A 13,808-nucleotide genomic window follows, 5' to 3' on the forward strand; every position below is an offset into this window, starting at 1 on the left:
TTGTTTTTCCCCTGGCCACTGTTGAGACCATCCTTTCCCAGTCTGCTCGGCCAGACCCAGTCTTTGATTGTTGTTGTGATGTTGTTGCAGTGTGATGCTGTTTCAAAGTCCACGTTGAACCAAGCCCTGAAACACCAAGTTCCCCAACGACCAGACAGAGGGGAATGTCCGAGCCGGGACGGGTCCTCTGCTGCTCGCAGCGCCACAATGGGAACAAGAGCAACAACCAAGAAGACGGTAAGTTTCTCTGAGAATAAAAGCTTCCTGCAGTGGTCCCACGGTTTCTGAGAGTCACTGAGAAATCATAGCGTACAGTACCTGCGAAAGTTGCTGGATACATTTCTGTTGTCAACTTCTCATCTTTAAGGCTGTGAGCTGCTAAATTCCTTTGATTCTAACTCCACAACTGGTCGCACATGTTTTATTTTTTTAGCTCAAATCTGGCTTTAAGGTTTTTGGGGGACTGCAGTGACCTAGTTACTCCATGCACTGCACTGACTATTTCTCCCAGCGAATTCAAAGGTCTTGTCTGTTTGTGGATGAAACTGAAAAGACTCAATTTAAATTCAGCCAAACCTTTTGTTCTTCGGTTTTTGAACAGTTTCGATTTAGACGTTTATGTTTTCGAGAAGACGCTAAGGGTAAAAAAACTAATGACTGCGTCATTAAGAGAAGGTTTTGCACTTGTACAACATATTTTGTCAGCTTTCTTTCCTAAATGAAAAAAATCTAATTCTCAAAATCAAAACATATTTGACCACTATGTCATGATCACTATGTTGAAAGAAGAAGAAAAAAACACTGATTTCTGAAGATAAATCCATCTTCAGTTAGCTGAAAGTCAGACATTTCCATCTGTTCAGCTGCTCTTCCCTCTACATCAGTAAATATTCGATGTTTTCTCTGAGAATAAGGTCAGCTTAGGCATTCTTAAACAAGCAGGACTCACTTCTGCTGGACAAAGTATATAATTGTCACTATTTCAGCGACCCTAAAAGAAACAGACAACTGAGAGATTTGCAGAATGCAGGGCGGGTTTAAATCCAAAGCCTTTCAGCTCGTGCTTTGTGCTGTCTTGATGGCTCGGCTGAGATGGCATGGCAAACAACCTACTTATTAGTAGAAACTCTTACACTTTCCAATTGTATTCAGTGATATTATTTTTCACCACATTACCTTGATATATTCTGTAGACTGCAGAAGGTTGGAATCACCCTGAAGTTTCTTGGGGTGAGACAGAGTTGAGCTTCAGAAGTTAAAAGAGATTGTTTTGTCTGTGAGCACTGGGCACTTGAAATTAAATGATTCTTACTTCTCAGATGTGTTGCCATCTGTCTTTTTTATGGAAACCTTAAGGGGAAATGATAGCAGCATGGGTTAAAATGTGGCTTGAGGACAGCTGGGAATGTACACATATGTTAGAGACAAGAGTATTTTGACTGCATTGTAACCTTGAGTACAATGAGATCACATGATATTCATGTTTTTGGTTACATTTTCATTAGTTATACAATAATGAATTTAACAAATACTGCACTGCAAATGTTGATATTCTTGGAGGTGTTCAAATTTGTATGTCTGAGACTGACCATTTTCTGCATGGGAAACTTGGTGCTCTGAAGGCTGAAAATGTGGATAGGATCGGAGGATCTTATCAGTTTAAGTATAGTTTAAGTTGAAATGTTTCCCGTTTTGGAAAATATGCTTTTTCGCTTTCTAAGCAGAGATTATATTACTTGCTTAGAATAAAGAATGGAAACAGGGAGAAAAAGCAAGCCTGGCTCTGTCCAGAGGTAACCAGATCCCCATACCAGCAACTCTACACCAGCACGCAAACGAACATATTCTCAGAAATGTCAAACTATTCCTTTATGTTTGTGCACTGGTTTCAGCGTGACCCTGTAAAGTTTCCAAAAACAGATGAGATGAAATGTCAGCAGCTTTGCACATGCAGAGAGTTCCTCCTCTGAGTCTTACGTAAGAGCTCTTGAGTCCGCATAAAACCTCTGACAGCAGCGGGCGAGAATGCGATACAGATTGAATCACAGTCTCGAACTCTAAGAATAAACAGGCCAAATGTGTTAGCCAGTACACCATGCCTGAGCAGCAGGTATGGATTTACTGAGCGATGCTTTATGGATGTATCTGGTAAAGATTGTTGGCACTTGCCCGACAACCTCTGACTCCCCCTGCCTCTGAATGACCTCTAAAAACTGGAATGCACCTCATATCTCCCTCAATCTGCTACACATCATGCAGGCAGAGCTAATCTTAGCTGGAATGTGTTGGATGTTGGCAAAGATTTTGTCTGATGGAGGGAGATATCTATCTTTATATATGTTTGTTCCCACTTCACATCATTACTTACACAATGTCTACATGGTGATGGTATGCACATTTAGTCAACAGACTTCATAACAGCCATTAGGGAAATATCGCTTTCTCTATATATTATATATAAATATAAATATGTATGTACTGTATATATATTATATATATACATATATATATTTGTATTTACTAACTATATGGTAAGTTTCAGCACTTTAATTATGCAGTTAGTCTTATTTAAATGGTCTATATATTCTAATTCTACCGATTATGATTTGTTGATTCATTGAATTGTCAACTAATACAATATTTTAATTGTCAAGATCATGTGCCCAAACATTCACTTCTCAAATGAGAGGATTTGTGTTTTTTCTTGTGTCGATTTCGGCATTCCTTTTGGACAAAATTGTTTTAGTTTCCATTTAGAAAACCTCTCATTTCACTGCAGCTAGGTGTGACCGTCAGAGCGAAGAAGCTCGGCTCCTGGTCCAAGCAACACGAGCATTTAGAATAACAACATAGAAGTAGCAGATATTCTCGCTGATGGTCTCATTTGCTTTGATCCTATCAAGGCGGCATTAGTTAGACTCTTCATAAACACTTCCAATTTCCTTTTTGTAACCGTTGGTCAGACAAGACACGTAATGGGAAAACATGATCTTGGGCTCTGGAAAATGTAATGGTCCTTTTTTCTGTATTTTCTAACATGGATTAAACTAAACTGGGAAAATAATCAAGACATTTATTGAACATGAAAAGCAGTTTAGCTCTTATTGTATACATGTTGGTAGTAGTTACTTGCACTTGCTGCCAGCTCTTTAATGTGTCCTAGTATTGGTCGTTAGAGAAGTATTTGGGCTGAGGATTCTTACTGGTGTTGACAGAAATAGGCAGAACAGACACGCTGTGCTGTCATTGGGACTGACAGGTCCTATAACTGCCCTGTTGACTCTCAGTCAAGGTGTCATGTGTGCTGGGACAGCAGCTATCATTCACCTACGCCAACCTGCCACTCCATGTCAACATGGTTGTTGGTGAAAGCAAAGCCAACAGCTCTGAAAGGGACTCCTGCTGCTCCTGCGTGGAGGATGTCACTTTTCCTGACCTGCAACATTTGACATGTGTCCACCATCTGACTGCCACTGAACTGAGCTACACCGATGTTTTTAAAGTGGGCCAGTGCTCTAGACATGCCAAGATGTAATACTTTCTCTTGGCTATTGAAAAAAAGAGAGTTACGTGTCTTTGAAGCTGTGTCAAATCAACACATCTCCACTGGAGCCACACATCCGGTTTTTGGAGTGCTAATTTCTGAACGTTTATTTATGAAACCGAGACTAAAGCTGAACATTTTGACCTGTTCATGACCTTTGACCTTGACCTTTGACCCGATCGATCCCAAAATCTAATCAACTGGTCCCCGGATAATAAACAATCATCCCACCAAATTTCATGCGATTCGGTTCAATACTTTTTGAGTTCTGCGAAAGATTTTGACCTGTTCATGACCTTTGACCTTTGACCCGATCGATCCAAAAATCTAATCAACTGGTCCCCGGATAATAAACAATCATCCCACCAAATTTCATGCGATTCGGTTCAATACTTTTTGAGTTCTGCGAAAGATTTTGACCTGTTCATGACCTTTGACCTTTGACCCGATCGATCCCAAAATCTCATCAACTAGTCCCCGGATAATAAACAATCATCCCACCAAATTTCATGCGATTCGGTTCAATACTTTTTGAGTTTTGCGAATATCACGCATACAAATAAATAAATAAATAAATAAATACACGGCGATCAAAACATAACCTTCCGGCATTTTCAATGCGAAGGTAATAATACATCTTTAAGGGTCTGAGTCATATGTTTATGACTTGTTTTTCTTGTTTCTCTGTAAAGTAAGAGTCAGACATACCAGCATCTACTGGAGTGGTTGAGCATGCTAACCCTGGAGCCACATGGACACCCTTGGTGGTTTAATATAACCTGCCATAAATGTTTTGGCTGTGACTCTCTTTGCTTTAAATCTTCTTCTCCATCTGCCTCCAATCAAAACTGGAATCCCAGGTGCCGCTGTCCCAAGACTCATGCCGTGTAACAAAGACACATAGTGGATAAACAAAACCACCTGTCCTGTTTAATCCAGCCAATCAGGTCTTTTTTATGTTGTCTCAGCCAAGTGGCAGCCTTGTAGGTCGTTCATCCAGCCAAGAGCTTCTTAACACTGCAAGCGTTTCTGCTGCCATGACAACAGTGGGTGGTCATGGCCCTCATGAAACATGCAGTACACAACTAACTTATTATGTTGAGTCCAACTGACTAATAAAACCTTTGCACATACTTTGATGGAAGTTTGAATCAGCACCACATGGGCTGATTGCCAAGTGACCGTCATGATGGAGAGTCAACAGTGTTGCAGACCTGCAGGTTGGGAGTCGGGAGTTGGGTAGAAATGTGAAAACAGTGAAAGCAAACAAGCGCGTAAATCAGACCACTGGGGCACTGAGGGGAAATGAAGGAGAGAGCTTGGCAAGGGAGGGCAAGCAGTCCTGACCGGTCCAGATCAGGAAGACACTGTCAGTGCTCTGGATTGCAGTCATTTCATCTCCTGCCAGGACGTTACCCATTGGTTTGTGGACTGTGGTTTTTATAGCCTTAAGTTTGGCATTTTGTCCATCGCCATCTTGTTTTTTTTGCAGTGAACCGAAGTGACCAAATTTGGACTGCGGAAGAGTGACGCCATGTTAGAGACACTGTATATGGCTCTGGTAGATGACAAGGTAGCCACGCCTTAAAACCCTGCTTTATGGTCTACTTTACTCTAATTGGGAACATAATTTACTGAATGAACATTTTGCCATATTGATAAAGACTTGAAACTAGCAATTAAGACAATACATTCATATTTGCAATGTTTGAGGTGATTAATCAAGTGAGAAGCTTCTTTTTGAAACCAGAGGAGTCACCCTATGGCTAGGAGAGAATGCAAGTTTAACCCCCTGGAGTCTAGTTGAATTGATTGAATTGGAGCTTCTGCATTGGCTTCACCTTTCAGAATCAGAGATTGCTGTCTGGTTTTAAGTGAGAATCCTGTTTTTGTTTTCTTTAATTTTGCAGGAACAGGTAGTATGTATCATCCATTTCCTTTCACCACTTTCCAAAAGGCAAACAATGTAACAATGGGCTTCAACTTTAGTCCGTCCCAGATTGATCATCTTGTTGACAGTGCCACAGGCTCTCTGAGAATGACACTGGACTCGATAGCCCCTCTGAAGAAGAAGACAGTGAGGAAGAGGAGGTTTGCTCCCTGGTATAACCCTCAGACCCGCAAACTGAAGCAAACGCCACGAAAGCTTGAACGCATATGGCGTTCAACTAATCTCGAAGAATCCCGCTTAGTTTGGCGAGATAGTCTTAAAACATATAAGAAGGCCCTCCGTAATGCCAGAGCAGCCTATTACTCATCAGTAATAGAAAAAATAAAACAACCCCAGGTTTCTCTTCAGCACTGTAGCCAGGCTGACAGAGAGTCACAGCTCTGTGGAGCCGAGCATTCCTATAAACCTCAGTGGTAATGACTTCATGAACTTCTTTAATGAAAAGATTTTAACTTTAGGGACAAGATTAATATTCTCTTGCCCATAACCAGTGCCAATCTGTCCTCAAGTGGAATGGCCTTGGAAACCGCTGTATGCCCTGGTGTATATTTGGAGGGCTTTTCTCCCATCAACCGTGACCAATTATCTTCAACGGTTTCTACTTCGAACACGTCTACCTGTCTCTTGGACCCCATCCCGACGAGGCTGCTTAAAGACGTTTTGCCTTTAATTGGCGGCTCTCTATTAGATATTATCAATGTGTCTCTGCTAACAGGCCACGTACCACACTCCTTCAAAGTGGCTGTTATTAAACCTCTCCTGAAGAAGCCCACTCTGGATCCAGAGGTGTTGGCTAACTACAGACCGATCTCTAACCTCCCCTTCCTCTCCAAGATCCTTGAGAAAGTGGTCGCAAATCAGTTGTGTGACTTTCTACATCATAATAGTTTATTTGAGAAATTTCAATCAGGATTTAGAAAACACCACAGCACCGAGACAGCACTGGTGAAAATTACAAATGACCTCTTAATGGCAGCAGATAAAGGACTCATCTCTGTCCTGGTCTTGTTAGACCTTAGTGCTGCATTCGACACCATTGACCATGACATCCTGTTACAGAGACTGGAGCAGTCGATTGGCATTTGAGGCACGGCACTAATTTGGTTGAAATCCTATTTATCAGATCGATCTCAGTTTGTATTTGTAAACGATGACGCCTCGATAACCACCAAAGTTAATCACGGAGTTCCACAAGGTTCTGTGCTTGGACCAATTTTATTTACTTTATACATGCTTCCTTTGGGCAATATTATCAGGAAACACTCCATAAACTTTCATTGTTATGCAGATGATACTCAACTATATTTATCGATAAAACCAGAGGAGAGCAACCAACTCGGTAAAATTCAAGCATGTCTTAAAGACATAAAACATGGATGACCTGCAACTTCTTGATGTTAAACTCAGACAAAACCGAAGTAATTTTAATCGGCCCTGAGCACCTCAGAGATCAATTATCTGGTGATGTGGATTCTGTAGACGGCATTGCCCTGGCATCCAACACCACTGTAAAGAATCTTGGCGTTATCTTTGATCGGGACTTGTCCTTTAACTCCCACGTAAAGCAAATCTCAAGGACTGCATTCTTTCATCTACGTAATATTTCAAAAATCAGGCACATCTTGTCTCAAAAGATGCAGAAAAATTGGTTCACGTTCGTTACTTGAGACTGGATTACTGCAACTCCTTATTATCAGGCTGCTCTAATAAATCTCTTAGGTCCCTCCAGTTGATCCAGAATGCTGCAGCTCGTGTTCTCACTAAAACTAAGAAAAGAGATCACATCACTCCTGCACTAGCTGCTCTGCACTGGCTCCCAGTAAAATCAAGAATCACTTTTAAAATTCTTCTCTTAACCTACAAAGCCTTGATTGGTGATGCTCCATCATATCTTAAGGAGCTTGTAGTACCATATTGCCCCACTAGAGAGCTGCGCTCACTAAATGCGGGACTACTTGTAGTTCCTAGAGTCTTAAAAAGTAGAATGGGAGCCAGAGCCTTTAGTTATCAAGCTCCTCTTTTATGGAACCAGCTTCCAATTTCAGTCCGGGAGGCAGACACAGTCACCTCGTTTAAGAGTAGACTTAAGACCTTCCTCTTTGACAGAGCTTATAGTTAGGGCTGAATCAGGTTCACCTGGTCCAGCCCCTTGATATGCTGCTATAGGCTTATAGCTGCCGGGGGACGTTTTAGGATGCACTGAGTACCTATCTCCTCTTTTTTCTCTCCTTAAGGATGAATTTTCATCTCTCAATCACACGTTACTAACTCTGCTTTCTCCCCGGAGTCCTTTTGACTTCACGTCTCATGGGGTCATCGGACCCTATGAGACGGCATAGATCCTATCTGCCTGATGGATCATCGAGGTCTGGGTCGTGGAATTCCTGCTCCTGACTATGCCACTGTCCTGTTGAGACTCCGCCCACTGTTGAGACTCCGCCCAGTCCTCCTCCCCACCGCCATCTGCCTGATGGATCGTGGAGGTCTCCATCGTGGAATATGCCTACTATGAACTATTCATACACTCTGTCATATTCATTGAATGTATTTTAACTCTAAATCTGTCCTTCTGTACACATTACATCTATTGTTCTGTCCATCCTGGAGAGGGATCCTCCTCTGTTGCTCTCCTGCAGGTTTCTTCCCTTTTTTTCCCCTGAAGGGTTATTTGGGAGTTTTTCCTGGTCCGATGTGAGGTTTTGGGGCAGGGATGTCTATGTGTACAGATTGTAAAGCACTCCGAGACAAATTTGTAATTTGTGAAATTGGGCTATACAAATAAACTGAATTGAATTGAATAACATGTCCTATAATCTTCAGCTAAAGTGCGTTTGATGGTGTTTCCTTTCATTTTTATTTCCTGACTTAACACAAAAGATCAATTGAGGATAGCAGGCTGGTGCCTCTGAATTAACGTATTCTAAATCATTTCACAATCCCTGCTGCAGATTATCTTTATTGACTTATTATCAAAATCAGAATCAGAATCAGTTTTATTGGCCAAGTAAGTTTGCACAAACAAGGAATTTGACTAGGTAAAGTGTCTCTCAGTGCTTACACAAAATATGCATTTCAACACAATACAATACAGATCAAACAAAACAAACAGTGCAGTACAGAACAAACAGTGCAACGGTCTAAGAAGTTTTAGAAAGTGACTTAAAGTATATACAAGAGGAATGGCTATATACAGTAGCTGTGAAACAGTAGTGCCAGAAGAAGTGGAGAGTGCGAGAAGTGCAGGGATAAATATATATGCGACAGTGGGTTATTGTTTAGTTGTGAGACGGCGAGGGGGAAGAAACTGTTTTTGTGTCTCGAGGTTTTGGCGAACAGTGATCTGTAGCGTCTACCAGAGGGGAGGAGTTTAAATAGTTTGTGTCCGGGGTGGGAGGGGTCTGCAGTGATTTTTCCTGCCCGTTTCCTGACTCTGGAGGTGTACAGGTCTTGGATGGTGGGCAGGTTGGCACCGATGATCTTCTCTGCAGACCTGACTGTCCGTTGGAGTCTGTTCTGGTCCAGTTTGGTGGCCGATCCAAACCAGACAGTGATTGAAGTGCACAGAACAGACTCTATAACTGTGGTGTAAAACATGATCAGCAGCTCCTGAGGCAGGATGTACTTCCTAAGCTGGCGCAGGAAGTACAACCTCTGCTGGGCCTTCTTGATGATTTTGTTGACATTAGGTTCCCACTTCAGGTTCCGGGAGATTGTGGATCCCAGAAACCTGAAGGATTCCACAGCCAACACAGTGTTATTGAGTATGGTGAGGGGGGGCAGTGCTGGGGGGCTCCTCCTGAAGTCCACTGTCATCTCCACAGTCTTAAGCGTGTTCAGCTCTAGGTTGTTGCGACCGCACCACAGGACCAGCTGTTCAACTTCCCGCCTATATGCAGACTCGTCATCATCACGGATGAGGCCGATGACTGATGTGTCGTCTGCAAATTTTAGGAGTTGAACAGATGGGTCTCCTGAGGTGCAGTCGTTGGTGTAGAGCAGCGATTCCCAAAGTGTGGGCCGCGGGTACTGCAGGTGGGCCGCGAGAGGTCATTTACAATAAATAAATAAAATGTTTTTAATTTTCAATTTTGAAAAGTTTGAAATTAATATAAAAATATTTATGATTTAAATTACATGTTATTCTTTTATCTGACCCTATTTTTCTGACCCAAAAAAAAAAACAATGTCAAATGGGCTCTCTGTAGTATTAAAAATAATATATATATGAGAAAGAAAAAAAAAAATACAAAACACATTGTCGGTTAATAATTTTTAAATTTAAATTCTGAAGGTCTCATAATCATCCCTAGTTTTTTTTTTTTTTTTGTTGTGATCAGCGCCGCTCCCATAACGCTGCACTCACGCTGCCAGAGGGCACCAAGTCCTGAGGGGGCTCCACAAAATAGGCAACTAAAAAAATCCTCATAGTTCTAATAATTATAATGCCGATATTATTTCAGTCTAGAAATATTAGGCGCCTTTTTGGCATGTATATCACAAAACAGGCAGAACAAGAGATGTATATAATCGCTCAGCACCCCCCCCCCCCCCCCCGTCGACAACGCTGGTTGTGATTAAAGGCTTGGGTGGGCCGCAGTAGATTTTCAGATTTCAAATTGGGCCGCGGCATTCTTGAGTTTGGGAACCGCTGGTGTAGAGGGAGAAGAGCAGTGGGGAGAGCACGCATCCCTGAGGTGCACCAGTGCTGACTGACCGGGTGCTGGATATTGTTTCTCCCAGCCTCACCTGCTGCTTCCTGTCCATCAGGAAGTTTGTAATCCACTATGGCAGTGATTTCACTTCAGAAGAATGCAGGGTGAAATAGGGTTAGGGTATCTATCCCTGAATTCAGGGAACTGGGCGTGTGCCTCTAATGGTTTTCACAGCCAAATAATGTGACGTTCTTTTTCAGAGTTGAGCTACATTCAAATTGCCAAAGCCAAAATCTCAAAATCATTGTCGTTGATCTCATCCCTCCTCCATGGTTTCAGCTATCCACCTCCTTGTGATGAGTACTCTGTTCAAAACGATCTTACTGTGCTACAGTTACTAATAGCTTTTTATTTCCCTTATCTTGTAGATTTGTAATAAGATGACCAATGCAGCGGGGGCAGGTAAGACTATATTCATGTTTTTCTATGCAATGTGCTTACATTGCCTCCTCAGCAGTTATCACTAAATATAAGAACAAGTCAGTTTAGATCTCTGAGTTTTAAACATGTTGTCCCTCTGTTCGTCATGAGCCTGAGATGCACTGACAACCATGTCCGGGGTCTGTTTCTCTTGCTCTGTGCTCAGTGCATGCTGGGAGAGCACCCACGGTTTAACAGGTAGAAACAATGAATAAGAAAATGTGATAACAGCAATGACCAAATGGATATTGGAAAGCTCAGGAAATATGCATCTGTATGGAAGAGACTACCTTTAGAACTCACACTTTACCTGCATGTTTGTCCTGTATTACCTTTTATCTAATTGTAAATACATTTACATTCACTGGAATTGAAAAGGAAGGTCCAGTCTTGGCACTGATGCGTGGGTATATTTATGCTCCCATTCCCGCAAGAAAGGGAACCTTGATGCTGAAATGTAGTATTTAGACTCTTTCACACATGCTGAGTATAAGAATTGTTTGTGTTCTTGACTGAACGTCATGTCTGAATCAGTTTTTAAGTTTGATCTTTTATGAGATGTGTTCAGTATCGATCTGCAGATAACACTGTACTGTGATTGGAACACTGCTGCGCTGCTGTCGGGCACAGCCTTAAAGTGTCCTGGTCGGCATGGTGGCATTGCTCAGGCCTCAGACAATGTTAATAAGACTGACAGCCACAGGTGCCAGCTCCCTTCCTCCCAGCCGGTGTCTCGAGAATGTCTCTTATTTTAAAGGCCTTCTATATATTGGTCACTTGGCGGGATGCAGTTAAAATTAGGCTGCGTGCCAGATCATTGTTCTATGTTTTGCTGAGGGGAAATATTTGGCCTGTGTGATGTGGCCCTTGGGGGGCAGCTGCGGGATTTGGATGAATACCATTTTGGGCTCAGGTTGCACCGTCACATGACCTATGTTGTGCATGATGGTAACGCGCAAGTGGATATTATGGTCTGGAAAAATTCCATGTCACTTTTATGCTGCAGTTAACTAATGTGTGGTCTGCTAGTGTGTATGAGATATGCGCTGTGACCGATCACTGGTCATTCCTAACTGTAATTCTTCGAAACCATTGTGAGACCACCGTGAATAACATCAACAAGTTTGTCAACACGGCTATGGGATTCTCCTCAAATACATTCATCATTCTATTTTCCCAACCTATGATTTTTATAGCACACTGGATATTAAACCACATACTTTTTCTTTTAGTCGGCTGTCTTGGCTGAAATATAGCAGACTTGAGATGGTGTCACTGTCAACTTTATATTTAATCATAAAGTTGATGAAATCAACATATGGCTTCAACTAGAATCTTATAATAAAATAACTGAATAAGAGTGATGAACGTTGTAAAAAGGACCGAGCTGGCAGAGAGTCAGACAAATTAGTTTTGATATTCCCTGTTTGTATTTTACGGCTGGGCTAAGGTTAAAACTCTTTTATGACATAGATACGAGGTGGCCAGATGGTTCTCAGTATCGTCCATAACAATGCTGTCCACCTCATTAAAATTACATTGTCCAGGAGAGGAAAGCACATTCTTCAGGTCCAGATCCAAAATAGCAAAGCAGCAGTGAGAAAAGTGTTGGTATTCTGTGCTATGAATGTGCGGCATCTTTTTATTGCTCTCATATGCACATGGTCTGCACATTCAGTGTGTTCACGTGTAGACACCATTTCCATCGGCAGCTGCCCTTAAATAAAGTAATCTGTGTAACAATAGCACGCTATTAAAGAACCACGTGCGCAATGAGTATCCATTTTAAATATATATTTAGATTTTTTTTTTTTTTAAAGGAACATTTTTCTTACAAGCTGCCAATTTACCCTATTCCCATCTTTAAACACAGTCTGGTCAATTTTAGCACAGCATCAGAAAAACATAAAATGTTTACCTAAGAACCTGTGGAACTAACATTAGAAGAGTATGTTCGTCTATCATTAATTAGCATTAGACCTTCTATGCTCCTCTATACACATGCTGCTTTTACTTTTTAATGAATATAACAGTGAAATAAAGACTTATCTAGCTTTACAGGAACAGTGTTGTTCCTTGATTTCATTGTCTTCTTTCTTGATTGCCAGATGATGTGATGGCTTTACACTGTGATCTGTACGCTTCAGCTTCTATCTTTATCTCTTTAACCTGTTTTCACTGCTGATTCAGTTGGACATCTTGGATATATCCTTCATATTCATATATTTGATGCAAGAGGTGCAGATAGTGACAGTGTGGGCTCCATGGTAGCTCTGACAGCTTGATGGAGTAGCATTTGGGGGCGAGGCTTAGTTAAGGGTCAATTGACTTTTTAGGACAAGTGATCTTTTTAGCATCTTAAAACATGTATAGGACATATACATATACATTGTGCAAACATGTAACTCTTATGAAAGGAGATGAAAACTCTTCCTACTTGTTTTAATTTATATAAGACTATGTCATGAATTTATGGGGAAAAAAACGCACAACCTTTTAGCCCACTTGACTTGTTCCTGAGGCAAAAAAACGAAACCCAGAGTCCCATCCTTACACCGCATATGGATATGCTCAGTGAAGATTTGGTCTATGGAGGGAGGAAGAAAAGCTTAATCCTCCCTCTCAAATGTTTATTTTCTGAAGGCATTACTCAGTGTGGATCGAGCATTTTTCAAGCCTTGAGTAGACGATGGGCCAAAAGTGCCGTATTCCCTCTCAGACAGCGTCATTTGTATGGAAATATATTCCCTCTAGTCTCTTTAATTGCAGTGTGGAAATGAATAGCTTCCTCTGGTGAGAGGAGGCAGCTTTGGTCATCCTGCTGTCTTTAATCAAAGAATTAATGAATCCGCAGTGACACCTCAACGCTGAGAGCTTCACATTCTCAGTCACAGTTTCTAAGGAGGATGCTATTGCATTTATCTGACACATTTTTAGTCAGAAGACATGATATTTTGTAATGGATATGGTTATGATTTGGTTCACGGCTCATTTATATTTTTTTAATATATTTGTGTTTCACAGAAAAAAAGAGGTTAGACAAACAGAAAGAGTGACAGGGTCCAAGGAGAAGCCGTTGCGCAGAACTCTGTGACTTTTAACTTGCATAAATAAATGGTCATGTGCTTTTGTTATGATAAACATCACCTTCCCAAACACCAGTCTGGGGGGAAATGAGGCT

At 41.5% G+C, this 13,808-nt stretch overlaps 1 protein-coding gene across 1 annotated transcript in view; it reads left to right on the forward strand.

Annotated features, from left to right (window-relative positions):
- stard13b (StAR-related lipid transfer (START) domain containing 13b) overlaps positions 1-13,808 on the forward strand; it is a 62,882-nt gene that overhangs the window by 9,163 nt on the left and 39,911 nt on the right. Inside the window, exons 4-5 of the mRNA XM_056440558.1 lie at positions 91-237; positions 10,576-10,609. Of these exons, the coding sequence (XP_056296533.1) occupies positions 91-237; positions 10,576-10,609 (181 nt within the window). The remainder of the gene's footprint in view (positions 1-90; positions 238-10,575; positions 10,610-13,808) is intronic.

Source organism: Pseudoliparis swirei, chromosome 20 (assembly GCF_029220125.1).
Source record: "Pseudoliparis swirei isolate HS2019 ecotype Mariana Trench chromosome 20, NWPU_hadal_v1, whole genome shotgun sequence".
In the NCBI taxonomy this organism is placed as follows: domain Eukaryota; kingdom Metazoa; phylum Chordata; class Actinopteri; order Perciformes; family Liparidae; genus Pseudoliparis; species Pseudoliparis swirei.